The sequence below is a fragment of the Indicator indicator genome, chromosome 16 (assembly GCF_027791375.1).
Source record: "Indicator indicator isolate 239-I01 chromosome 16, UM_Iind_1.1, whole genome shotgun sequence".
In the NCBI taxonomy this organism is placed as follows: domain Eukaryota; kingdom Metazoa; phylum Chordata; class Aves; order Piciformes; family Indicatoridae; genus Indicator; species Indicator indicator.
The window spans coordinates 233,851-261,481 of record NC_072025.1 but is presented as its reverse complement, the minus strand read 5'-3'; the positions used below and the strand labels follow the sequence as shown (position 1 = coordinate 261,481).

The 27,631-nt window shown below is 49.7% G+C and overlaps 1 protein-coding gene, 1 non-coding gene and 1 pseudogene across 2 annotated transcripts; all 3 read left to right on the top strand.

The window, feature by feature from the left end:
• Positions 1 to 10,761: 10,761 nt before the first annotated feature.
• On the top strand, positions 10,762 to 13,184 carry LOC128972232 (olfactory receptor 5B21-like). The gene is given in 3 exon segments (XM_054388101.1): positions 10,762 to 10,875; positions 12,299 to 12,367; positions 12,369 to 13,184. Coding segments are annotated over 3 exon segments (999 nt in total).
• A 7,762-nt stretch (positions 13,185 to 20,946) lies between these two features.
• On the top strand, positions 20,947 to 21,767 carry LOC128972230 (olfactory receptor 10A7-like; annotated as a pseudogene).
• Positions 21,768 to 22,719: 952 nt separating this feature from the next.
• TRNAI-AAU (transfer RNA isoleucine (anticodon AAU)) lies at positions 22,720 to 22,793 on the top strand. Its single transcript has one exon. It is a non-coding gene; the product is annotated as a tRNA-Ile (tRNA).
• Positions 22,794 to 27,631: the final 4,838 nt, after the last annotated feature.

The window sequence follows — 27,631 nt, the reverse complement described above, 5'->3', positions numbered from 1 at the left end:
GTGCAGTGATTTGACTTTCCAGCTCAGTCTCTCCCAAGTCACTGCACTTTCTGAAGTCAATGGCCATTTCTGCAGAGTGTCTGCTGCTCTCAGTGAGAATGCTCAGTGTTTGGCATTGGCACCAAGGGCTGGGGTGGAGAAAGGCTCTTGCTTATGTTTGCTTCTGTACAGACCACAGAAGGCCACTGCTAAGTCTTCTGTGCCACACTGGGGTGCATTGGGCTGCACCTGTGGGGAGGACTAGACAGGACAGGTGACCCTAAAGAAATCAGCCAAGTATTTGATTCCATACACATCACATTCAGCATAAAGCTGAGGGATTACCAGGAATAAGATCTCTATTTCGGTGGCCAGTGTCTGAGGAGGACTTTGTATCTTATGCATTGCATCCCAATCTGTCTGTTCCTGAATCCAGCTCCTGAATTCAGCTCCTGAATGCAAGTCCCATCTGCTGAGTCCAGCATGGCACTTCCTCAGTGCCTGCCCCCAACATCGGTGGTGATGATGATGTCATTGCCAGCTGGGAATTTGTTTTGATATTGGTTTGTATCTGTTTGTATCTATTTCATTTTATTATTTCCATTACAGCCTTTAGCTTTTCCAACCCATTATTCTCTCTCCCTTGTTCCGTTTCTCTTCCCCTTTGGGTTTGTCTGTGTTGTAGTGTGGTGGGCTGAAATTCCCCTCCCACATTAACACCACCAAACTAGCTCAGTTCGGAAGCAAACGAAGCTGTATTTACAAAGCAAAAACTACAGTCTGCAATGGAATGCAATGAATCTGTACAAATAGACAGGATTTACAGTATTTACAAATATGTACAATTTACAGAAACAACACAAAACACTCCTGGCCAAAGCCAGGAAAGCTGCCCCCTTGGTCTCCCCCTTCCCTGCCTTCCCCAGACACCACTGGCAGAAGGAAGAAAGCCAAGAAGCAGAGAGGTTGTTAAACCTAGCTTTTCAAGGTCAGTGTGCAGCTGTGTGTTATTTCCCAAAAAGCAAAAGTGCAGAAGAGAAACACGGACTGCCCAGCAGAGAAACACCAGACAGACTAACAGACAGACTGCCTGTACTTTGTTTTGAGTACTGACTCTTGAACATTTCTCTCTCTCCAATGGAAGTGTTTAATCATTATTTTGCTTTCTTACACCCAGTTGTGATTTATTTACATTCTTTTACTTTTCCACTCAAACTCTACGAAAAGAAATTAAAGGCATAGCCTTAAAACCATCACAGTCTGTCACTCTGGGCCAGCCCAGCCCTGACCCATGACAATGGACAATTTCAAATCAGATGAATTTTAAGAGATTGTGTAGTCAAATGTGTTAGGAAGCCATACAGTGTCAGCACAAGAACCCACTGGGTGCTGCCCACTACCAGTAGTCAATGGGAGTGACTCTGTACTTCTGAAAGCAAGGGATCTCTCCTTCATACAGGGGCCTTTATCTCTGTAGGAACCATTCTGTATGACATTTCATCATCACCCAATACCAAACACAGGCACTTCTAGATTATTTCCTATTTCATCCTGATGCAGCAGATAAAGCTCACAGAATCATAGAATCACAGAATGGTTCCGGTTGGAAGGAACCTCAGAGATCATCTCCTACATCCACAGCCTCCCTGGGCAGCCTGATCATCTGCTCCAACCCCTGCCACGGGCAGGGACACCTCTCAACTAGATCTAGACCCAGCTGCTCAAGGCCTCCTTCAGCCTGGCCTTGAACACCCCCAGGCAGGAGGCATCCATAGCCTCTGACCTGTTCCAGAGTCTCACCACCCCCACACCAAAGAACTTCTTCCCCAGCTCCACTCTAACCCTGCTCTGCCTCAGCTCCAAACCATTCCCCCTTGGCCTTGCTCAAGATACCCTCAGGAAAAGTCCCTCTGCAGCCTTCCTGCCGGATCCCTTCAGGCATTGGCAGGCAGCTCTGAGGCCTGTCAGCCTGACCTCAATGTGGACAGGACATCTTGAGTGCAATCACACAGCATGGCCAAGGGATCAAGCCCAGCCAGCACAGATTTAGGAGGGGCAGGTCCTGCCTGACCAACCTGATCTGCTATGCTCAGTTGATCGCCTGGTGGATGTGGGGCAGACTGTGGATGTAGTCTGCCTGGACTTCAGCAAGGCCTTTGACACTATCCCCCGTGGCAAACTCCTGGCCAAGCTGGCAGCCCACGGCCTGGACAGGAGCATTCTGTGCTGGGTTAGGAACTGGCTGGAGGGCCGAGCCCAGAGAGTGGTGGTGAATGGTGCCACTGCCAGCTGACACCAGGCACCAGTGGTGTCCCCCAGGGATCAGTGTTGGGCCAAATCCTGTTCAATACCTTTATTGATGATCTGGACGAGGGGATCGAGTCCATCATCAGTAAGTTTGCAGATGACACCAAGCTGGGAGCAGGAATTGATCTGTTAGAGGGTAGGAGGCTCTGCAGAGGGAGCTTGATGGGCTGGCTGGGTGGGCAGAGTCCAAGGGCGTGAGATTCAATAAGTTTAAGGGGTTCTGCACTTTGTCCTCAGCAAATCCACGCAGCGCTACAGGCTGGGGACAGAGTGGTTGGAGAGCAGCCAGGCAGAGAGGGACCTGGGGATGCTGGTGGACAGCAGCTGAACAGGAGCCAGCAGTGTGCCCAGGTGGCCAACAAGGCCAATGGCATCCTGGCCTGGATCAGGAACAGTGTGGCCAGCAGGAGCAGGGAAGTCATCCTGCCCTATGCTGAGCACTGGTTAGGCCACACCTTGATTACTGTGTCCAGTTCTGGAGGCCTCAATTCAAGAAAGATGTTGAGATGCTGGAATGTGTCCAGAGAAGGGCACCAAGGCTGGGGAGGGGTCTGGAGCACAAGGCTGAGGAGGGGTCTGGAGCACAAGCCCAGTGAGGAGAGGCTGAGGGAGCTGGGGGTGTTTAGGAGGTTGAGGGGAGACCTCATTGCTCTCTACAGCTCCCTGAAAGGTGGAGATTGGTCTCCTTTCCCAGGCACACAGTGACAGAAGGAGAGGGCACAGTCTCAGCCTGCACCAGGGGAGGTTTGGGCTGGATGTGAGGAAGAAATTCTTCCCAGAAAGAGAAATTTGCCATCGGAATGGACTACCCAGGGAGGTCATGGAGTCACCATCCCTGGAAGTGTTTAAAAACAGACTCAGTGCCATGGTTTAGTTGATTGGATGGTGTTGGGTGATAGGTTGGACTTGATGATCTTGAAGGTCCACAGAATCACAATCACAGAATCACAGAATTTCAGGAGCTGGAAGGGACCTCAAAAGCTCATCCAGTCCAACCCCCCTGCCAGAGCAGGACCACCTACACCAGATTACCCAGGAACACATCCAGGCAAGTTTTGAATATCTTCAGAGAGGGAGACTCCACCACCTCCCTGGGCAGCCTGTTCCAGGGCTCTGTCACCCTCACAGGGAAAAAAAATTTCCTATTTATGTGAAACTTACTATGCCTCAACTTGCACCCAGTGCCCCTTGTCCTGTCACTGGGCACCACCTAGCAGGGCCTGGCTCCATCCTCTTGGCACTCACCCTTTACATATTTATAAACATTGATGAGGTCACCTCTCAGTCTCCTCTTCTCTAAGCTACTGAGCCCTCAGCTCCCTCAGTCTCTCCTTGTATGGAAGATGTTCCACTCCCTTCATCATTCTGGTGGCTCTGTGCTGGACTCTTTCAAGTAGCTCCCTGTCTTTCTTGAACTGAGGGGCCTAGAACTGGACACAGTATTCCAGGTGTGGCCTTAGCAGTGCAGAGTAGAGGGGGAGGAGAATCTCTCTAGACCTACTGGTCACACCCCTTCTAATCCACCCCAGGATGCCATTGGCCGTCTTCGCCACAAGAGCACATTGCTGGCTCATGGTCACCCTTCCATCCACCAGGACCCCCAGGCCCCTTTCGCCTTCACTGCTCTCCAGCAGGTCTGTCCCCAACCTACACTGGTGCATGGACTTGTTCCTTCCCAGGTACAAGACTCAACACTTGCCCTTGTTGAACTTCATCAAATTTCTCCCTGCCCAGTGCTCAGCCTGTACAAGTCTCACTGAATGGCAGCATAGCCCTCCTGTGTCTGCCACTCCACCCAGCTTTGTGTCATCAGCAAACTTGCTGAGAGTGCTCTCTGTGCCCTCATCGAGGTCATTGATGAATATATTGAACAGCTCTGGTCCCAGTACTGACCCCTGAGGGATTCCGCTAGACACAGGCTTCCAATTAGATTCCATCCCATTGACCACAACTCTTTGACCTTCTTTCCTTCAACCAGTTCACAATCCACCTCACTACCTGATGATCCAGACCACAATGCCTCAGTTTAATAGCAAGGATACTGTGGGACACAGTGTCAAATGCCTTACAGAAATCAAGGTAGACCACATCCAACCTGGTTAATTCTGTGATTCTGTGATGCCAAGTGCCAGCCCACATAGTAGTCGTGTGGGTTAAGTCCCAACAAAGAGCAATGTGTCAACATTGTCTTCAATTGTTGGAAAAGGAGCCAAAGATACATTAAAAAAATAATAATAAATCCAGAGTTCACAAAATATATTGGAGCCAATCCAGGGAATCTCCAGAAAAGAGTTGTGATCATTGCAGAGATTTATCTGTCCATGATCCATGAGGAAGTGGCAGGCATCTTGATACCTGAATATCCTTGTGGTGGTTTTAAGACTGTCTTCCTAATTTTTCTTCACAAAGTTCGAGCAGAGAAAGTGAAATAATGTAAATAAATAACTATTGGGTGTAAGAAAAGCAAAATAATGATTGTTCTAAACACTTCCATTGGAGATATAGAAATGTTTAAGAATCCCTACTCAAAACAAAATGTCTCAGTCTCAGCTTGCTTGTCTTCTGTCTGCCTGCTTCTTCTTTTCTGGCTGAAGATAACACGTACTGACCTTGACAAGGTAAGTCTGACAGCCTCTCTGCTTCTTGACTTTCTGCCTTTTGCCACGGGAGTCTGGGGGGATTCCTTCTGGCTGGGGGGTGAGGTCCCTTGGGGAAGGCCCCTTGGGGAAACCAAAGGGGACTTGATTGTGCTTTTCTGTTGATTGTACATACTTGCAAATGTTGTGAATAGTGTCTATTTGTACAGAGTCATTGCATTGCATCATAGATTGTAGTTTTGCTTGTAAATACAGCTTGCATTTGCTTCCAGCCTGAGCTAACCTGGTTATTGTTGATGTGGGAGAGGGATTTCAGCTCTCACACTGTTACAATCCTCCAGGCACAGTCCTCCCTTGGCTTTCTGGCAGCCAGCATGCCCAGAAAACTCTGGGCCTGCTGCAAGAGGCTCAAAAAGTCACAAGGCAAGGTCCTGCATCTGGGTCAGGCCAAGGCCAGGCACAAATCCAGGCTGGGTGCAGAGTGGGGTGAGAGCAGCCCTGAAGAAAGAGCCTTGGGGGTGCTGGGTCCTGAGCAGCTCCCCAAGAGCCAGCAGTGCCCTCCTGCAGCCCTCACGCAGCTGTGTGCTGGGCTACAGCCAGAGGAGTGTGGGCAGCAGGGCAGGAGAGGGGATTCTATCCCTTGGCTCTGCTCTGCTCAGACCTCACCTCCAATCCTGCCTCCAGTTCTGGTGTCCCCAGCAGGAGGAGGACACAGAGCTGTGGAGCGAGTCCAGAGGAGGCCCCAGAGATGATCCCAGGGCTGGAGCAGCTCTGCTGTGAGGCCAGGCTGAGGGAGCTGGGGGTGTGCAGCCTGGAGAGGAGAAGGCTCCAGGGGGACCTCAGAGCTGCCTGCCAGTGCCTGAAGGGATCCTGCAGGAAGGCTGCAGAGAGACTTTTCCCTTTTTGAGGGTGTCCAGAGCCAGGCCAAGGGGGAATGGTTTGGAGCTGAGGCAGAGCAGGGTTAGAGTGGAGCTGGGGAAGAAGTTCTTTGGTGTGAGGGTTGTGAGACTCTGGAACAGGTCAGAGGCTATGGATGCCTCCTGCCTGGGGGTGTTCAAGGCCAGGCTGGATGAGGCCTTGAGCAACCTGGGCTGGTTGAGAGGTGTCTCTGCCCATGGCAGGGGTTTGGAGAACGTGATCTCTAAGGTCCCTTCCAGCTCAAGCCATTCTATGATACTGTTGATAGTTTCCACAGCCTTTCCAGGTAACAGTTTTGATACTGGAGGACTTCCATTGCCCATTGTCTCTTAACTTTCCAGCTGGACTTTGTAACTAGGTAGTTGAGGCCAGGCACAAATTAATATTGTCTGGATTCATTCCATGGAGGCACTCTGGCACCAAGAACAGGCTGTCTACAACTACCTGAAAGGAGGTTGTAGCCAGGAGGGGTTTGATCTCTTCTCCCAGGCAACCAGCACCAGAACAAGAGGACACAGTCTCAAGCTGCGCCAGGGGAGGTTTAGGCTGGAGGTGAGGAGAAAGTTCTTCACAGAGAGAGTGGTTGGCCATTGGAATGGGCTGCCCAGGGAGGTGGTGGAGTCACCATCCCTGGAGGTGTTCAAGAGGGGATTGGATGTGGCACTTGGTGCAATGGTTTAGATAGTCATGAGGTTTAGGGTGACAGGTTGGACTCGATGATCTTTGAGGTCTCTTCCAGCCTTCTTGATTCTATGATTCTATGATTCTATGAACAGAGATCTGTCTTGTCCTCCAGACTAAAGCCTATAGCAGACAATCAGGGAGACCACAGCAATTATCAGTTGACCGCAAGTATTTTATTTCTACCACAGAATTGACAAAGCAGTGACCTGATGGGAAACTAAGAGTACCTCATGGGAACTCAACAGGTAGGTCTGGAGCTTTGCAGACACAATCAATTCATCTCACATTGGCTATCAGAAGGGGTGACATGCAATTCCTGCTGCTCAACAGGAGACATGCATTTCCTGAAGCTCGTGGTGACATGCAGTGTCTGCATCTCAATTGGTGACATGCACTGCCTGCATCTCACAGGAGGTGACATGCAGTGCCTGCAGCTCACAGGAGGTGACATGCAATGTCTGCAGCTCAAGTGGTGATGTGCAGTGTCTGTAGCTCAGCCACGAGCAGCTCTGCAGTGGCGCAGCTGTAGGTGCAGCGTCACGCTCGCTCTCCAGGGTTGTTTTCCTGCACTCCCATCTAGTGGCATTTGCATAAGACAACTTCCCTGTCTGCGTACATGGGTCTTGGCTTTTCATGTGGTTTCGGAATTTCCCCAAGCTTTTGTGAGTTGATTTCTGTTTTCTGAGGCTGGCCAAGCTGAGGCAAAGTTGTGCTTTGCCCAGATGTTTATTCATGAAGCTGTTGCTGTCTCCACTTGGAGATGAGGCACGCTGAATACTGACTAATGAATTACAGTCTGCTTGGCCTTCTTAAATGCTGCTGAGGAAGCTGTGATTAAAACCCAGGAGCTGGAACAATCATCTCACTTCTTTGTTGATACCATAGCTGGGCACAAACTCCACCCTGCAGGAAAAGATGGAGCAGAATCTCTGCAGAATGAGTGATGAGACACTGGAACAGACTGCCCAGGGATGTGGGTGAGACATTCAAGATCAGACTCCATGTGGCTGTGGGCAGCCTGGTCTCATTGGAGGTGTCCCTGATGAGTGCCAGGGGGGTTAGACAAGATAACCTTTGGGGGTCCCTTCCAACCTAAGGCAATCTGTTACTGAAATAGCTGGCACTCAGGGAGCTGCCTGGCATTGAATGCAAGCCCTGTCAGTCTTAGACTTCAACACATCTGTGGAACCCAGTGATGGCTAGATAGCAGTGAAGATCCTCACAGTGATTTTTCAATCAGTTGTCATCCTGTCTACAAATTCAATTCCATCCAGGCCCAAAAGCAATCAAGGCTAAGAAAATGCTAAATTCTAGTCAAAGTGTACGAGAAAAGGATGTTTGTAGGAGGTTAATAAATTCACAGAAGGGGTTAGGTTGGAAGGAGGCCCAAAGTTCATCCATCTCCAACCCCCTGCCATGGGCTGGGACACCTCCACCAGCCCAGATAGCTCAAGGCCTCATCCAGCCTGGCCTGGAACACCTCCAGGGAAAAGGCATCCACAGCCTTCCTGGGCAACTTGTTCCAGTGTCTCCCCACCCTCATTGTAAACAACTTCTTGATGACAATGTCCTTGCCAAGGCTTTTGTTTGCTTGCTGATCCCCTAGAGTATTTCCCAAGTCTCAACTCTGAAAGGGTTTTTAAGGAATGAGGTGAAGGAAGGAACACTGTACCTGACAGAATGGAAAAGAAGAGCTGGGATATTCAGTTGGTTGGGGAAAAAAAAGGAAAATATTGAAACTATGTGGGGGAGGAGGGTCTTTGACAGACCAGGAGCTCTGATGGAGGGTCTTTGGCATACGAAGAGCCCTAATTCTTCTGATTCTTTTTCTTTTTTTTTCTTTATTCGAGCTCTTAAAGAAAATAATGGATACCAGATGTAGACAAGTGAAAGATTTTCCAACAGGATTTCAATGTTCCTGTGGTTTCAGGTAAGAAACAGTGATGGTCTGAGCAGTTTGTCACAGAAACAGGACACGCTGCCAGCATTTTCAGTTGTCAGATGTTGGTAAATTGGTTAAAGATCTGGGGGTGGGTTTTGAATGCATAAATGTTTAAATGAAAATTTAAAATGCAAATGTTTTAAATGGAAAGAAATGTGTAAGTCTCATCATAACAGCTTCACAGGTTTCATTGGGTTGGAAGGAACCCTCAAAGGTCACTTTGTCCAACCCCCTCCTACCCCACACTCAGCAGGGACACCTCCAGCTAGAGCAGGCTGTCCAGGGACACATCCAGGTTGAGCTTGAATGTCTTCAGGGACAGGACATCAACCACCTCCCTGGGCAGCCAGTTCCAGTGTCTCCCCAGCCTCACTGTGAAGAACTTCCTACTATATCTAACCATCATAAGTGGTCCAGGTGTAAGTTGTTGGCTGGATCGCTTTACACGTCTTTCACTGCTATGGTGTCTGTCCAAGGGCAGCCTGGGCTGCATCCAGAGCAATGTGGCCAGAGATGGAGAAAGGGGCTCCTACCCCTCTGCTCTGCTCTGGGGAGACCTCACCTGCAGGGCTGTGTCCAGCTGTGGGACCCTCAACACTGGAAGGACATGGACCTGATGGAGCAGGCCCACAGGAGCCCAAAGATGATCCAAGGGCTGGAGAACCTCTGCTATGAGGACAGGCTGAGGGAGCTGGGGGTGTTCAGCCTGGAGAAGAGAAGACTCCAGGCAGACCTTAGAGCTTCCTTCCAGTACCTGAAGGGGCTCCAAGCAGGCTGCAGAGGGACTGTTCCCAAAGGCCTGCAGGGACAGGACAATGGTTTGAAATGAGAGCAGAGCAGATTGAGATTGGATGTGAGAAACAAGTGCCAGGAGGCTGCTGGAACTCTGCAACAGGTTGCCCAGGGAGGTGGCTGAGGCTTTATCCCTGGAGATATTCAAGGTGAGGCTCAGCAAGGCTCTGAGCAACCTGCTCTAGGGGAGGATGTCCCTGCTGAGTGCAGAGGTTGGACTGGGTGACCTTCGAAGGTCCCTTCCAACCCAGATTGTTCTATCATTCTGATTCTAAACTTCTTAAATCTGGAATCCTTCACTCTACTTGTTGCCAAGACTGAATTGTGAGACAGCTGGAAGGTGCTGTGTGTTTGATTGGTTGAACATGTGCTGGGTGAACATGTGCTGAGGACGGTGTAGATGTGCTGCATGCTTGCGTTCCTGGGTGGGAGTTGAATTCTCTTTCAGCCTCCTTCAAATAAGAAAAATATCTGCGCTAGAGGTGCTGCTGCAGGCTGGGGTTTAGTGCAGGTGTAGGATACATCATCAGGTGTTGGCAATGGGAAAATGGCTGTGCCACCGCTGGAGCAAAGACCAAATGCTGCTTATTTTCACAGCATAAAGAAATGTGGCAGCACTTCTGGTGGGATCTAATGCAAAAAGATTTTTAGCTTTTTGCACACAGGGAAAAGGTGTTAAGATGCAGTCTTGTGCCTGAGAAGAGCCATCAGCGTTGTTCACAGAACCACAGAATGGCAGGGGTTGAAATGGGACCTCCAGAGATCATCGTGTTCAGCCCCCCTGCCAAAGCAGGGTCACCCAGGGCAGGGCACACAGGAACACAGCCAGATGGATTCTGAAAGTCTCCAGAGAAGGAGACTCCACAACCTTTCTGGGCAGCTGTGGTGAAGGCACTTTATGCCCAGAATTATGCCCCTAAATACTGGAAACTTGCCCCAATATGTTTGTCGGAGTCCCCTCTTCCACCCTCCTTTCCTGGAGTGCGGGACAAAGACCCCGGCACCAACCTGTCTCCTAAGGGGTAAACAACTACATGTTCCCATCACATGGCATGCTCATGCTTCTTCCAATTAAGGGCATAATTCTAGCTTCACGCTTTCTATAGGTTAAAGCAGGTGGTTGATAAGTGTGCCCATTGGCCAGATCCAGCCTCAAGAAGCTTGTAAGTATTACCCCTCTTGTTTACAATTTGCTCTCTGCTTTTGCTTTCTTGCTTTGCTCAAGCTATGTAAGCTCACAGCACTTAAGCTCATTGTATGTAAGCCTCCTCACTCCCACATGCAAGCATACTAGCAGCCTCTGCAACACGGAGAAGAAGCCAACACCCCAGGAAGACCACTGCACCTCAGTTTGCCCAAGATATCTGCAATGGAGATCCCTTCGCTGAAGCTACAAAAGCCAGTGTCATAAGCCCAGTCGTGTCTTAAGGAGGACTGGATGCCCCAGGGTAAGCTTTGGCCCAGAGCGGGAGGGACTAACCCAAGCCGGGCAGTCCAACATTTGCTACAGCTATAAGTAGTAGACCAAACAGCCATGACTTCATGTGTACTGGTTCGGAAAGCAGGACAGTGTTCAGGTGCACCCTGCGTGACCCCATTGTTCGTGGGATACAAACGGAGCCTACCATCACCGCTCCACAGCCCTGTGTCGTCAGGGTAATATAACTCGGGACTTCCTGAGAGAGAGAGAGACACAGCCTCTCCTTTGAGTCAAGCCAAGAACTGCATTGTAACCTTACACGGGAAGCAGTCACTGAGAAGAATCGGCATTGTCAGATCACTTTGAGCCGAGGGGAACTGCTGTTCCACGTAGCCGCACCCCTTCCCCAAAGCCCATCTCCAGGATTGGAGACAGCCAACCCCGCCTATCAGGAACAGTCGCCCCGCCTCACCGTGCAGGCCGACCCTACAAGGGCCGACCCTGAAGGACCTGGCCCCGCCGCGCAGGACCATTTCCCAGCATCAGCCCTGCCAGCCCCCAGCCGCCGCAGTTGCGCTGTGGGACCACCCTGCCAAGGGAAGCCGGATTGACGGAAAGCCTTGCTACTCCTGCAGAGACGGGAGGAGAAAGAAAGTCCCCATCCAGAGGAAAGTGCCCACCAGTGACTCAGCTGCAGCCTCAGCCCTGGAAGCCTTCCCCTGCCCAGCCCCAGGCCAGCCCCAGGCAGACAGGCAGCGAGCAGCCAGTGTAACCCAGCAATTTGCTTTGCTACAAAGACACAGTATGTCTGTTCACATGTGCAACACTCACTAACATTCAGTTCAAAGCACCCGCACCTAGCCACGTGATATTCCAGCTTGAATTGCCTTTTAATAGCATTGTAAATCTTTCTCTGTATATAGTTCAAGCCGCCAAGCGTCTTGTCCAGTCACCATCTGGTGGACCAGCGGTGGAACTACACCCTTCGTTCCCTTAATTAGAAATTAATTCTGTAAATATTCTAATTGGGTCAAATTGTACATACTAAACCAGTTATGGGATATGTTTTCACAACCATGTATTAGAATCTATATATAAATTAGTGATTAATTGGTTATTAATATTTTTAATAATTAATTTTAAATCTTTTCATCTTTCATATTTCATAATTCATAAATTAATAACCTTTTTATCACAGCAGCCTGCTCCAGGGCTCCAGCACCCTCACAACAAAGAAGTTTTTCCTCATGCTGAGGTGGAACCTCCTGGGTTTCAACTTGTACCTGTTGATGCTGGACACCACCACCAAGAGCCTGGCACCTTCATCATGACAGCCACCCCTCAGCTATTGATAGACATTGATCAGGTCCCCTCTCAGCCTTCTCCTCTCCACACTAAGCAACCCCAGGGCTCTCAGTCTCTCTTCACAGGAGTTGTAAGTGAACTTCTTAGTACTTGGACTACAAGGAATGTGACTATAGGCTTGTGAGAAAACTTTCTGCAGAGCAGGGGGCAGGCCTGGCAATGCAAAGACACTGTTTCTCTCCCCTTCTTTGTCCTCTGAAGACACTTGCATTTGCTGAGTCTTATCTGCCAAGGTCTTCATCAGTGCTACCATTTCCTGGGTTATTACTAGAACAAAAGTTATGACGAAGCAAGAGGAAAAACAAAACAGCTGTTACAGAATTCATGCTTCTGGGGTTTGGGAATGGCCCTGAGTTGGATTCTTTCTTTTCTCTTCCTCTTGTTTTTGTCCATCTATAGTGCAACCATAATTGGAAACATCATCATCATTGTGCTGACAGCATCTCATCAGCACCTTCAGACCCCCATGTACTTCTTCATGAGCAATTTGTCCTGCTTGGAAATCTGCTACAGCTCAAATATCTTGCTAAGAATGTTACTTAGCTCTCTGAGTGGAAACAGAAGTATCTCAGTCAGGGGATGCCTCGCACAATACTCTTTCTTTGGCTGCCTGGCAGCTGCAGAGTGCTACCTCCTCGTGCCGATGTCCTATGGCCAGTACCCAGCGATATGCAAGCCCTGCACTACCCATCAGGATGAGGGCAAGCTCTGCCTGCAGCTGCCTGCTGCATCCTGCCTCAGTAGCTTTCTAGCTGATTCTATACTGACATATGTCTGTGGATCTAATGAAACTGAACACTTCTGTGCCTCGTTGCTCATCCTGGAGCTCTCCTACAGTGTGGCAGCACTTCTTGTTTCTGCTGTAGCAGGTGCGTGCTCCCTGCATCCCTAACTGCTGACCTTCTCATCACATCTCGACATCATCACAGTCATCAGGGTTCCTTTCGCCACTGAAAGGAAAAGGGACTTTTCTACTTGCTCCTCACACCTTACTGTGCTGATCCTTTTTTACTGGTCAATATTAACCATTTATGTACTTCCTCATCAGGATACCCAAATATCTCCAGACAAAGTCTTCCCTGTTCTCACTCCCTTGTACAGTCCTTTCATCCACAGTCTGAGAAACAAAGAAGTAAAGGCAGCTCTGCAAAAACACACCAGTAAATTTCTCGGTGTCTGAGGGCTACGTTCTGCTGAAAAAAAACCATGAAGTTCCAGGTTCAGACACAGTTACCCAGCATACAAATGTCATTAATGTGAATAAAAGTTGGAAAGGAGAAGCTGCACAGCTTAAAAATGTGTAAAGAGGGAAACAAAACAGGTCAATAATCACAGAATCACAGAATGGCTTGGGTTGGAGGGGACATCAGAGATCATCTGCTCCAACCCCCTGCCATGGGCAGGGACACCTCCCACCAGCCCAGGTTGCTCAAGGCCTCATCCAGCCTGGCCTTCAACACCCCCAGGCAGGAGGCAGCCACAGCCTCCCTGGGCAGCCTGTGCCAGAGTCTCACCACCCTCACACCAAAGAACTTCTTCCCCAGCTCCACTCTAACCCTGCTCTGCCTCAGCTCCAAACCATTCCCCCTTGGCCTGGCTCTGGACACCCTCAGGAAAAGTCTCTCTGCAGCCTTCCTGCGGATCCCTTCAGGTCCTGGCAGGCAGCTCTGAGGTCCCCCTGGAGCCTTCTCCTCTCCAGGCTGAACACCCCCAGCTCCCTCAGCCTGGCCTCACAGCAGAGCTGCTCCAGCCCTGGGATCATCTCTGGGGCCTCCTCTGCACTCACTCCACAGCTCTGTGTCCTCCTGCTGCTGGGGACACCAGAACTGGAGGCAGGATTGGAGGTGAGGTCTGAGCAGAGCAGAGCCAAGGGGCAGAATCCCCTCTCCTGCTCTGCTGCCCACACTCCTCTGGCTGCAGCCCAACACACAGCTGCGTGAGGGCTGCAGGAGGGCACTGCTGGCTCCTGGGGAGCTGCTCAGGACCCAGCACCCCCAAGGCTCTTTCTTCAGGGCTGCTCTCACTCCCCTCTGCACCCAGCCTGGATTTGTGCCTGGCCTTGGCCCGATCCAGCCGCAGGGTATCAGCTGAGGGGTATCATGGAGAGAGAATAGGAATATGTGGTGAACACTGCAAAGAAAGCAAGTTTGACCTTAGCTGTCTCCAGGGTTGGGGGCCTCCACCACCTCTCTGGGCAACCTGTTCCTTTCACTACCCTCAGTGGGAACAACCATTGGCTCTTGTCCTACCCCCACAGGCCCTTCAGAACAGTCCCTCCTCAGACTTCCTATAGGTGCCAGTCAGATGTTGAAATGAAGCTCTAATTGAATGTGTTGATGAATTTCACCTCACAGTTACTCTCCCTTGGTTTTAGGGCAAGTGACTTTGTAATAAACTCAGGTGTAGAGACTCAGAACTCAAAGGACTTGGCAAACACATTCCTTCAGTGCTCTTTGAGACACCGAGGAGCATTTTAGCTGTTCTCCAGTAATGTTCCAGAGGGACAGATCTCCTCTGGATCCCTGTCATATCTGTCAGTGCTAAGAAGATAGATTTTGGATGCTCTAGAGCATTTCAAACATCACCAGATGTGAATTACAGATGTCTAAAGTTAGCTACTGTGAGTTCAAGAGGGACAGGGATCTACTGGAGAGAGTCCAATGGAGGCTACCAGGAGGATGAAGACACTGACACATTTGTGCTACAAAGAAAGGGTGAGAGCCCTGGGGCTGTTTAGTGTGGAGAGGAGAAGGCTGAGAGGGGACCTGGTTAATGTCTATCAGTGTCTGAGGGGTGGCTGTCAGGATGAAGGTGCCAGGCTCTGTATGGTGGTGCCCAGGGACAGGACAAGGCCAACAGGTACAGGCTGGAAGCCAGGAGGTTCCACCTCAGCATGAGGAGAAACTTCTTTGTTGTGAGGGTGCTGGAGGCTTGGAGCAGGCTGCCCAGAGAGGTTGTGGAGTCTCCTTCTCTGGAGACCTTCCAAACCCCCCTGATGTGCTCCTGTGTGCCCTGCCCTGGGTGACCCTGCTCTAGACTGGATGATCTCTGGAGGTGCCTTCCAACCTCTACCATTCTATGGTTCTGTGATTCTCTGGCTGGGTTTGGGATTCCTTTCTCTCCATTGAGACAGCCTTGGTTAATAATTCCAACAAGGCATCTAATAGAGGATGTTTTCCTTCTCCCACTGCCTTTACAGAATCACAGAATTGTCAGGGTTGGAAGGGGCCTCAAGGTTCATCCAGTTCCAACCTCCCTGCCATGGGCAGGGACACCTCACCCTACAGCAGGTTTCTCACAGCCACATCCAGCCTGGCTGCAAAAACCGCCAGGGATGAGGCTTCCACACCTCCTTGGGCAACCTGTGCCAGTCTCTCACCACCCTCATGGAGAATAACTTCTTCCTAACATCAAATCTGAATCTACCCTCCTCCAGATTGGATCCAGCCCCCCCAGTCCTATCACTCCCTCACACCCTCAAAAGTCCCTCCCCAGCTTTCTTGGAGCCCCCGCCAAGATACTGGAAGGCCACAAGAAGGTCTCCTTGGAGCCTTCTCCTCTCCACACTGCACAACCCCAACTCTCTCAGGCTGTCTCCAGAACAGAGCAGCTCCAGCCCTCTGCTCATCCTCATGGCCCTTCTCTGGACACCTTCCAGCCCCTCCAGAGCCTTCCTGGAACAGAGGCTCCAGAACTGGACCCAGAGCTCCAGGTGTGGTCTGAGCAGAGTGGAGCAGAGGGGGAGAATCCCCTTCCTGGCCCTGCTGGCCACACTTCTCTGGATGCAGCCCAGGCTCTGCTTGGCTCTCTGGGCTGCAAGTGCTCACTGCTGGCTCCTGCTGAGCTTCTCCTCCACCAGCACCTCCAAGGCCTTTTCTCCAGAGCTGCTCTCCAGCCAGTCCCTGCCCAGTCTCTATCAGTGCCTGGGATTGCCCCTATCCAGCTGCAGGACCTTGCACTTGGCCTTGTTGAACCTCATGAGGTTTCCTTGGGCCCAGCTTTGCAGCCTGTCCTGGTCCCTCTGGATGGATCCTTTCCCTCCAGTGTGTCAGCTGCACCACACAGCTTGGTGCTGGGGATGCCTCAGTGCCACTGTCATTGGCACCAACAAAGATGTTGAACAAGCCTGGTCCCAGGACTGAGCCCTGAGGGACTCCACTTGTCCCTGGCCTCTACTTGGCCACCGACCCATTCACAGTCACTCTTTGGGTGCAGCCATCAAGCCAGTTCTTTATCCACTGAATGGTCCACCCATCAATCCCAGACTGCACCAGCTTGGAGCCCAGGCTGTGGTGTGGGACAGTGTGGAAGGCTTTGCTCAGGTCCAGGTCAATGATGTCAGTTGCTCACCCCTCAGCTATTGATGTTGTGACCTTGTCCTTATCCCAGGTTTGTCAGGCAGGAGTTGCCCTTGATGCAGTTGTGTTGTGTTAGTTGTACCAAATCACCTCTTTGTTATTCTTCAGCCTCAGCAGTTCCTCCAGGAGGATCTGCTCCGTGGTCTTACCAGGCACAGAGGTGAGACTGCCTGGCCTATAGTTCCCTGTGTCATTCCTCTTTTCCTTGTTGGATATGGGAACTATGTTTCCCCTTTTCCAGTCAGTGGGGACTTCACCAGCCTGCCAGGACTTTTGGACTATAATAGAGTGTGGTTTAGTGACCTCATCCCCAGTTCCCTCAGCACCTGTGGGTGTATCTCATCAGGTCCCATGGACTTGGACACTTTCAGGTTAATCCGATGGTCATGAAGCTGATCTTCACTCACCATGGGCAGTTCCTTCTTCCAGTCCCTGTCATTTCTGTGACTCTGGGAGTGTGGTTAGGGCCCTTGCCAGTGAAGTCATTGAGAACCTCAGCCTTCTCCATGTCACTAGTCACCAGTTCTGCTCTTTCTATCCTGAGGGGTCCCACACCTTCCCTAGACTTCTTTTTACTATTAATGTACCTGTAGACACTTCTCCTGTTCCCCTTGCTCTCCCTGGCTAGATTGAATTCTAACTGAGCTTTAGCTTTTTTAACCTCATTATTCACTTTATTGGTTCTGCTAGTGTAAGACTGGGGAACAAAAAAACAAATGTGTAGAAGAGGATGTAGCTGAGAACTGCAGGTGTCTGCAACACACACAGTGATGTCTGAGCTGTGTGTTGAGACTGTCACAGAAAATGTGAGGGGGTTAAGGACTTCTGGCCATTAGCTCATTTTAGATGATGTCTGGAGAATGAAGAAAAGTAACAGCAGAGTTGTTTCCACTCACAGACTCTAAGGGAACCGTGGATGGGTGTCTCAGCTGCTGCTTGTTTGCCATGTGGCTGTGGGCAGGACCAGGAAGGGTCTTTGTAACTTCTTTATGAGCATCTTATAAAAAATGATCAAGTGTGGTGTGGATTTGGGGGTTTCATGTGGAATTATTATTCTGGTTGTCCCCTCTGGCTGCTGATTATATTAGGAACAGTTCTCTACATGAGGGCAGTGGAGCACTAGAACAGCTTGCCCAGGGAGGTGGTTGGAGCCCCATCCCTGGAGATATTCAAGGTGAGGTTCTGGGCAGCCTGATCTAGGTGAGGATGTCCGTGCTGACTGCAGAGATGGTGGGACTGGATGACCTTTGGAGGTCTCTTCCAACCCAGGCCATTCTATGACTCTGATTCTGTGATTCTGTGACTCTGTGATTCTGATTTGTGGAGGTCTGACTGTTTTAAAAATGCTTTTCTGCTCCTAAAGCTGCACAGGTCAGGAAAAGTTAAGATTATTTTGAACTTGGAGGTTAATTTCATGTAAAATGTATCCTTTTTCATTCATGTGAGGCACCAGCTTGCAAAGGCAATCTTCCATAGTCATTTTTATAAACTCTTCAGAGCTTGGAGTTTTTGGAAGCAGAAGTAAATAACAACTGTGCCAGTGAGCAGGGGTGCTCAGCCCCTCTTCTGTCCATCCACTGCAGTGCTAGGACAAGGGGCATTGGCTTTGAGCTGAAAGAGGAGAGTGAGAACAGAGAGGAGGAAGAAATTCTTGACAGGATGAGGAGACACTAGCACAGGTTGCCCAGGGAGGCTGTGGCTGCCTCCTGTCTGGAGGTGTTGAAGGCCAGGCTGGATGAGGCCTTGAGCAAGATGGGCTGGTGGGAGGTGTCCCTGCCCATGACAGGTTTTTGGAACTGGAAGAGCTTTGAGGTCCCTTCCAACCCATCCCATTCCATGAATCTAGGTACACCAAAGTCCTGAGTCCAGTGATAGAACAGGTGGCTTTAAAACCCCACAAACCCAGCAGGTCAGTGGTTCCTGCTGTAGCAGAGGTCAGACCACACAGTCAGTTGTGTCTTCTGCCCACCCTTCAGGCTTCAGATGTGCAGCTGGACCAGCAACCATTTTATTCTCCTTTGCCTCTTTGCAAGCCTGTAGAGATATCTGTTCATGCAGGTGTTGTGAAGGCATCACATGCCCAGAATTATGCCTCCAGATATCAGCTAACTTGTCCCAACATGTTCTGGGAAGTCCCCCTTCCAGACCCTCCTTTCAGGAGGGGAAAGACAAAAGATCAGGCGCCAGCCTGTCTCCTAAGGGAATAAACAACTGCAGGCACCCATCTCAATGGGATGCCTATGCTCTGTCCATCTATGGGCATAATTCTAGCTTCACCTTTCTATAGATGGAAGCAGGTTGTTGGCAAGTGTGCCCATTGGCTAAGCCCAGCCTCGAGTGTCTATAAGTATTGCCCCATTTTGGTGCCACGTTGCTCTCTCCTTTGCTTTCACCCATCATGCAACTCACAATTGAGTAAGCTATAAGCCTTCCCACGCAAGCGTACTCGGAAGCCTCTGCGAACATGGAAGCCAGCCCACAGAGTGTGCATCGAGGACCCGCAAAGGATGACCCCGTCGCTAGAGGCGACATAGACCGAGTCGAAAAGGACTGAGGGAAGCCCCCAAAGAGTGTAAGCTTTAACCCAAAGGGGGAAGGACTAGCCCAAGCCTGGCTGTCCAGAAACGCTGCAAGCTAATTAAGCAGCCAAATAAGCAGAAACGCATCTTGCATGGCCCCCACAGACGACAGGAGAGAGAGGGAGTCGCCCCCTGTAGCCGCTCCGCAGCCCATATCAAGGCGAAACACCCGGGATTTTCCCTGAGGGAAAAGAGAGAGCAAAGATTAGCCTCTCCATTGAAGTCGAGGCAATGACTGTACCATTATAATTCAAATGGAAGCAGTCGCCCAGAGAAACGGCAGTCAGCTCATCTCGAGCCAAGCCGAGGGGGGGAAGCATCGCGTCACCGCACCCCCCACCGGAGACCTGCCTACGGGAAAACCGTCCTCAATCGTAGGGCCGAGCACCAAAAAGACCTGGCCCTTCTGAGCCGTCCTCCAGTCAGGCCGTGGGAGGACAAAGAAGCAAACTGCCCTTCCCGCAGACCACAGAAGGAGAAAGCCAACCTTGCCCCCCCCACACAGAGCCGGGAGGGAGAAAGAAAACGCCGCCCGAACGGGGCCATCCTCGGGCAGAAGCAGATACCCAGCGAGCCCATGTGATCTGGCAACTTGTCTCGCTGCATGTATCTTTCATGTGTATAACATCTAGTAACGTTTTATTCAAAGCGCCCGCGCATAGCCACATGATATTTCCAGCTTAACCTGCCTCGTGATAACATTATAAATATCCCTATACATAGCTTGCAGCCGCAAGCACCCTGTCGAGACTCCATCTAGTGGCCAAGCGGTGGAACTGCACCCTTTCGTTCCCTTAATTAGAAATTGACTGTAAATATTATAATTGGGTATAATTGTAAATACTAAATCAGTTATGGTCTATATTATTACAACTGTGCATCCGAATCAATATATATAAAGTAATTAATCGAATATTAATAATAATAATAAACAATAATTTCATAACTCATACTTTCATAATTCATAATTCATAATCACCATCCTCCATCCCTATTCACCCTCTCCACGACAGCAGGGGTGTGAAAACAGGGCAAATTCTGTTGTTTTTTTTCTCTTTTTTTTCTTAGAGCAGAGAAAGTAATGAGCTCTGGGTTCTGTTGGAAATTAATTTCCTGAGTGCTGGTTTGCACCCAGGAATTAAGAACAGGTGAAAGCTGGTGAAAAGCTATTTCAGAAAGCAGCAGTTGGATGGAGATCTGATGGAGATATGGCAACATTCCAGCTAAATGGAAAAGGAAAAAAGAAATCAGGAGACTCCCAGCAATTCTACACTGAAGCTTTTTCCTCAGGGCCAGAGATGATCCAAGGGCTCTGCTGTGAGGCCAGGCTGAGGGAGCTGGGAGTGTTCAGCCTGGAGGAGACTTTGGGAGGACGTTAGAGCTGACTGCCAGTACCTGAAGGGATCCTGCAGGAAGGCTGCAGAGAGACTTTTCCTGAGGCTGTCTGGAGACAGGCCATGGGGGAATGGTTTGGAGCTGAGGCAGAGCAGGGTTAGAGTGGAGCTGGGGAAGAAGTTCTTTGGTGTGAGGGTGGTGAGACTCTGGCACAGGCTGCCCAGGGAGGCTGTGGATGTCTTCTCCCTGGAGGTGTTGAATGCCGGGTTGGATGAAGCCTTGAGCAGCTGAGTCTAGTTGAGAAGTGTCCCTGCCCATGGCAGGGGGTTGGAGCAGATGATCTGTGAAGTCCCTTTCAACCTGAGCTGTTCTGTGGGTTGTTTTTTTTTAGTGTGCCTCTCAAGATGTTTGTTGCCCAGCTGTAGCTGATCGGGCCTCTCACTAAACAGTGGCACCAGTTTCAGGACAGCTCCCTGTTATTTATTCATCCCTATAAAGACTTTTCTTCTTGTGTCTTCCTTGTGGGCTTTTACAGATGGAGTGGTTTCTCTTTCACATGGAAGCTGTTGAATCACTGGGGCTCACAAACCAGACCTACTTCATTTTGCAGGGCTTCACCACTCTTCAGGTCTTCCTCTTTGAGGTCATTTTTCTGATGTGCCTAATCACAATGACAGGGAACCTTCTCATCATCATAGCTGCAACCACTGACCCTGCCTTGCACACCCCCATGTACTAATTTTCTTCAGAACCTGGCTTTCATTGAAATCTGCTTCACACTCAACATAGTGCCCAGGATGCTTGTGGATTTGTTGCTGGAGAGAAAGAACATCTCCTTCTTTGTCTCTGCCCTGCAGCTTTACTTTGTGCTGTCCTTCATCACTTCTGAGTTTTTCCTCCTGGGGGTACGTGGCTATCTGCCAGTCCTTGCACTATGCCAAGAGAATGAACAGGAGAGTGTGTCTGCACATGGTGGTGGCATGATGGGTGGCTAGCATTCCGCCTTCGCTAGGACTCACTGGCTGGCTGTTCAGCTACCCCTTCAGTGGCCCCAAGGAGATTGAACATTTCTTTTGTGACGCCATTCCCCTCCTGTCCTTGGCCTGCTCAGACACACACTTATTCAAGTATCTTCTCTTCATCACTACTGTGGTCATTATTTTGCTCCCATTTATCTTGATTGTGGCCTCTTACATCCAGAGCATCCATACCATTGTCCAGATGCCATCAGCTGAAAGAAGGCTCAAGGCCTTTCTGAACTGCCTGGCTCACCTGGTGGCGGTGACACTGTTCTACTGCACAACTGGCTTGATACATTTAAAGCCAAAGAGCGGCATGATGGTGCACAGCAGGAAGCTGGTGGCTCTTTCTTGCACGGTGGTAACCCCCATGCTGAACCCAATCATCTACAGCTTATGCAACAAAGAAATAAAGCGTGCCCTAAGGAGGGTCCTTGGGAGCAAGGTGTCTCTGCCTTCACAGGCTCACTGATTTGCTGAAAAAAGGTTAAACATCAAACAGTTAATGAATACTCAAAGGCTGTAAAGGGTCTGGACATTTTAGAATCATAGAACTGTAGAGGTTGGAAGAGACCTTTGAGACCATCAAGTCCAACCACTCACCCAGAGCTCACAGTGCCACCACTGCTGGCAAACCACATCACTCAGTACCACATCACTCAGCACCACATCCACACAGCTTTTAAACACCTCCAGGGTGGGGAGTCCGCCACCTTTTGTTGGAAAACACTGAGAAACATCCCTAGTCTGCACAATTAACAGCTTCAATGGCACAGGAGGCATTAAATATAAGAAATGTGTGTGATGAGTAGATTTAATGTGATCTATCTAATGTTACAGGGACTCCATAAACAGAAGGAAAAACTTTTTCCCTGTGAGGGTGTTGGTGCCCTGGAGCAGGCTGCCCAGAGAGGTAGAATCTCCTGCTCTTGAGACTTTCCAACCACACCTGAATATGTTCATGTGTGCCCTGCCCTGGGTGACCCTGCTCTGGCAGGGGGGTTGGCTTGGATGATCTCTGGAGGTCCTTTCCAAGCGCTGACACTCTGTGACTCTGTGATTCTGTACTTCTGTGACATGGGGCTAGCCTGTTCCTGTGCCTTCAAGACTTCCTTCTTGAAGAGTGTCTGGCACTCCTCAACTCCCCTGCGCTGCACACCAGGCTCCTGAGGACCTATGCCAATCGATCTCCTGAGCAGGCATCCTGGATGATGGAAAAGCAGGTGACACAACAGCACAGTGGTGCAGCAGAGGCGTGCTGGGCCTGTAACCCAGATGCCGCTGGCTGGAAGGCCCCCGCTGCTCGGTGCATTATTTATTGCACACGCATACACTCCCAGCTTGTGCCCCCACCCCAGCAGCACCGCCCCTCCACGCAGCATGCAGCACAGTTGGGAGCAGCACGGAATCCCTTCCTCCAGTCTGGCTGGTTAGCTCAGTTGGTTAGAGCATGGTGCTAATAACACCAAGGTCACAGGTTCGATTCCTGTACAGGCCAAGTCTACCAAACATTCTACTCGATAACAGCTGATGTACGCAGTTGTTCTTTTGTACTTCCTTGGGGTATTCTCTTACCCTGGCCAGTTGCCTAACAGAGTAACACAAGAAAGATTTCAGTGGGCTTCAGAAAGTTTCAATAAGGACATTGCTCCGCATCTCCAAGATAAAATCTCTTCCCAATCCCAGTGACTTATAGACTTCGGAGAACAGCAGTTTAAAAAACAAAACACAGCCAAACACACCAACATACCCCAAACAAAACACACCAAAACACGTTTCCCTAATCCATTTCTCTTCCATGAAAATATTAAAGGAAAATTTCGGTTATTTCCTTCCTGATTCTTCCTGCCATATAATTTTGTTATTTGGGCCATTGGGGCTTTTTTAAGTGTCATGTTTTTCCTTCCCCTGTGTCCTCTTCCTTTGCCTCCCTCAGCTCCGGTCACCCATCGTGCGGGGACCTGCAGCGCCCTTGCCAGGGCCGCGCAACTCAGGGAGGCAAGAAACAAAAAAAACAGTTTGAGGGAAAGAAGCTAGCAGAAGATGATTTCCATCCATCGACCTCTGGGTTATGGGCCCAGCACGCTTCCGCTGCGCCACTCTGCTGCTGCTGCTGCTGCTGCTGCTGCCGCCGCTGCCTCATAGCCAGGCCTATTCACAAGTATTTAAACCCATTCAGAGAGGTCTCCGTACCTGTATTCCCTCAGCCCTGAGGACGGCCCTTGAGGACAGCTCCAGCCTCACCCCACGCATTCCCCACCCTTTCTCTGCATATTTTTGTTGCTATTCAAGGACAGAGCTCACTGCAGGCCACAGCCAACAGTGCCCATCCAAAGGGTGAAGAATTGTCAGAAAGCAGCTTTGCACAGGAAGGGCAGTGACTGGTCACAGCCCAATGGGGAACACCAACTGGCACTGAGTGCTGCCAACCCTTCCCTGGGCTGGTCCCCGCAGCATGGGCAGCAGGGGCAGGGAGTGGATTCTGCCCCTCTGCTCTACTCAGAGCAGTGCTGACGCAGCTCTGGAGCCCTCAGCACAGACAGGGACCTGTTGGAGAAGGGCCAGAGGCCACAGCAGTGCTGGGAGGGCTGGAAGCCCCCTGCTGTGAGGCCAGGCTGGGAGAGCTGGGCTTCGTCAGCCTGGAGAAGGACCTAGTGAGACCTCTTCGTGTCCTTTCAGTGCTGGGGACAGATTTTGAGCAGGGTCTGTGATGACAGGCTAAGGGGTGATAGATTTAAACCAAAAAAAGGAACATTTAGATTATATAGAATGAAGATTTTTTTTACAGTGAGAGTAGTGAGAGTTGCTCAGAGAGGTGGGAAATGCCCCATCCCTGGAACCATTCAGCATCAGGTTGTTTGGGACTCTGAGCACCCTGCTGTAGTTGCAGATGTCCCTGCTGGCTGCAGGGGGTTGGATTAGATGCTTTCCAGCCTAAAGCATTCTGTGCTGCTTATGCTAAAGCACTCTAACAGCATCACAAATGGGATCAAGCTAAACACACAGAACACATCACAGTCACCACCACTGTCAGAATTTGCTGCACTGGAGGGAAGGTCCACGCTGCTGCTCAGCTGTGAGCTGAGTGCTTCTCACACCAACGGGCCTCTGGGGAGAGGTTTCTCTTCCCACCCTCACCCTGCATCTCTGTATTTTATTTTTGTCCATAATAAACATTTCTCCATGGGGCTGATGCATACCACCTGCCACTGCTACTGCCAGGAATTCTTTGTGCCTGTGAACCTGGCTGGAGAGACCAGCGCCAGCCCTGGCTGACCCCAAAACGTCCCATCCCATGGAGAACCCCATGCTGGAGCTTGGGACTGATCCTGAAGTGACATCTCAAGCTGTGCCAGGGGAGGTTTGGGCTCGATGTTAGGAAGAAATTCTTCCCAGAAAGAGAGATTGGCCATTGGAATGGCCCTCCCACCCAGGGAGGGGGTGAAGTCACTGTCCCTGGAGGTGTTTAAAATAAAACTGGATGAGGCACTCAGTGATATGGTTTAGTTGATTAGATGGTGGTGGGTGATACATTGGACTTGATGGTCTTGAAGGTCTTTTCCAACCTGGTGTGATGGTTTGAAACTGTCTTTTTAATTTTTCCTTGCAAAGTTCAGAACAGAGAAAGTGAAAGAATGTAAATAAGTCACTATTGGGTGTAAGAAAGCAAAATAACAATTGTTCTAAACACTTCCATTGGATAGATAGAAATGTTTAAGAACTATTACCCAAAACAAAGTAGGCACTCTGCACATTCTGTGTTCGGCAGTGGGGGCAGTTGCTGGGCTGTCTGGCTGCTGTTTCTTCTTCTCCTCTGGCTGAAGATAACACGTACTGACCTTGGCAGCTAAGTTAACAACTTTCTGATTAACTAACTCTGCTTCTCTGTCCAGGGGAGTCTGGGGGGAAGCTCCTGGGAGAGAGAGAGGCCCCTTTGGGAGGGTCCCCTTGGGGGGAAGCAAAGGGAGATCGGTTGTGCTTTTTCTGTTGATTGTATATATTTGTGAATGTTGTGAATTTTGTATATTTGTACATATTCAGTGCATTTCATTGCAGATTTTAGACTCTGCTTGTAAATACAGCTTTTCATTTGCTTCCAGACTGAGCTAGCCTGGTTATTGTTGGTGGGGGGGGAATTTCAGCTCACACCGACACACTTTTTATTTTTGGCGCCCAACGTGGGGCTCGATTGCTTGTTTGATTTATTTCTGCTCAGATTAGGAAGCAAAATGAAGCTGTTTTGGATTCTGAGTCATTCTATTTCATCTATTATCAGTGTGATTGTTTATAGATGGGCTGTTTCCTGCATGATAGACAAGATTGTGAGATATGTGGCATATAAGTCATTTCTTTGGGTTAAGAACAAGTTACTGAATGTTGGTGAATTCTGTTGTGGTCTTATTGGGCTAAGAAGCTATGGTAACTCAACTATGGATCTGCTAGCAGACACGTTTGAGTTTATTACTCCTCTTACAACTACAGAGGGTCTTTGGAACCAGTGGTACCCTAGATATCTTGTGCTAGCCTTAATTTTGTTGCTTCTTGGAATAATCATATGGCTACTGATAGCACTGTGTCAAGAAAGACATAAGGCTACTTGCTCTTCCAACTCTGCTGTGAATGTGAAAACCAAGCCAGTAAATTTGGTGGCCACTGTAACCAGAAAGCGTAAAGGAGCTGCAGGAGGAAATGCAGATGCTGCAGGAGATGGTGCAGATGGAGATGAGGGTCCTTCTACTCAGGGTCCCTCTGTTAAGAAAGATCCTTCTGGTGAGGAAGAGAAGGTTAGCCTTAAAACTCTGGTAGACCTCTTGAGACCCCACATGGATGATGGAGATGTAGGTCAGGATGTAGACCCTGGTAGATCAGCAACTGCTGGCAGAGCCTCTGAACTCAAGGAAATTCAACAGAGGATTACAACAGGATTATGGGGACAGCAACCTCAGGATGATGATGATGAGGAGGAGGATGACATACAGTCAGCTAATGCACCCAGACAGGAAATTAGACATGTGAGGAAGGATTACATCAGAGGAGATAATGAGCCAGTCCTGTCTTGGCTAGCCAGGTGTTTTGATATGGGAGCCCCAGCATTGGTGGTAGGCGACAAGTTGGCCTCTCAGTTGGGGATGCTCTCAAAGGATACTGGCATAGACAGGCACCTAGGCAAGTGCATTGGTAAAGTTTCTCTGTGGGCACGCCTCCTACTGGCAGTCTCGCTGAGGTACCCCAGCAGAGATGATTTACCATGGAACCCTAAGCCTTGGACCACAATAGCTGAGGGAATCAAGCGTCTGAGAGAGTTTGCTGTGAGGGAAGTAATGTATGGAGATCATAAGACTCTGAATCCTGATGAAATTCCTGTTGGAACAGGCCTTGCCAAAAAGCTCATTAAGCTTGCTCCTCCTAATTATGCTACTATTCTGGCAAGCAGGATTGTGGCAAGAAATTATGGTGGAGTGCCTCCCACTGTTGGCCATTTCACTGACCAAATGAGGCAATTGGAGGATAGTCTCGCATGTACTTCTTTGGTTTCAGCCATTGAAACTCTATCTGGAGAGATAAGGAATTGCATGAAAGAGCTGAAGGAGGAACTTAAAACCACCATATCCAACTTGATGAAGGGGGATGATTCTGATTCCTCTTCCTCCAGATGGATACAAGTTTCAGCTGTTAGGAACAGACGTGCTCCAAGAAGGCCATTCCAGAATAGGTCAAACCAAAACAGACAGCAGAGGCAATCACGTGGCAGTATCTGGATAACTCTGCGTGATCAGTTTGGTGAGAACATGAACAGATGGGATGGTCAACCAACTTCTGATCTTTTCAAGAGGTTACGGGAGCTGCAGAGGGGCAGATCCCGAGGTAGCAATACCAGGAGGGTAGCTGTCGCTTCCTCAGTTTCCCAGAACAACTCTGATAGCTCCAACAGTGATCCTAATTCTGATGCTGGACGATGTGCCAGCTGTACATGTGGAGGTAATCCCCACCATTAGGGGTGCCCTGCCTTCCGCCAGGGGGAGGTAAGGGATAATGGAGATAACAGAATCTATTGGGATGTGTACATCCAGTGGCCTGGCACTTCAAAATTTCAGAAGTACAGGGCCTTGGTTGACACAGGAGCTCAGTGCACCATAATACCATCAAATTATCAAGGGGGAGAATCTATAACCATTCAGGGAGTCACTGGTGATCTCAAGAGTTGTTTAAGATAGAGGTTGATATAAGCTTAACTGGGAAGCAGTGGAAGAAACATACTATTGTAACAGGACCTAATGTACCTTGTATTTTGGGAATTGACTTTCTGAGAGAAGGGTGTTTTAAAGACCCTAAGGG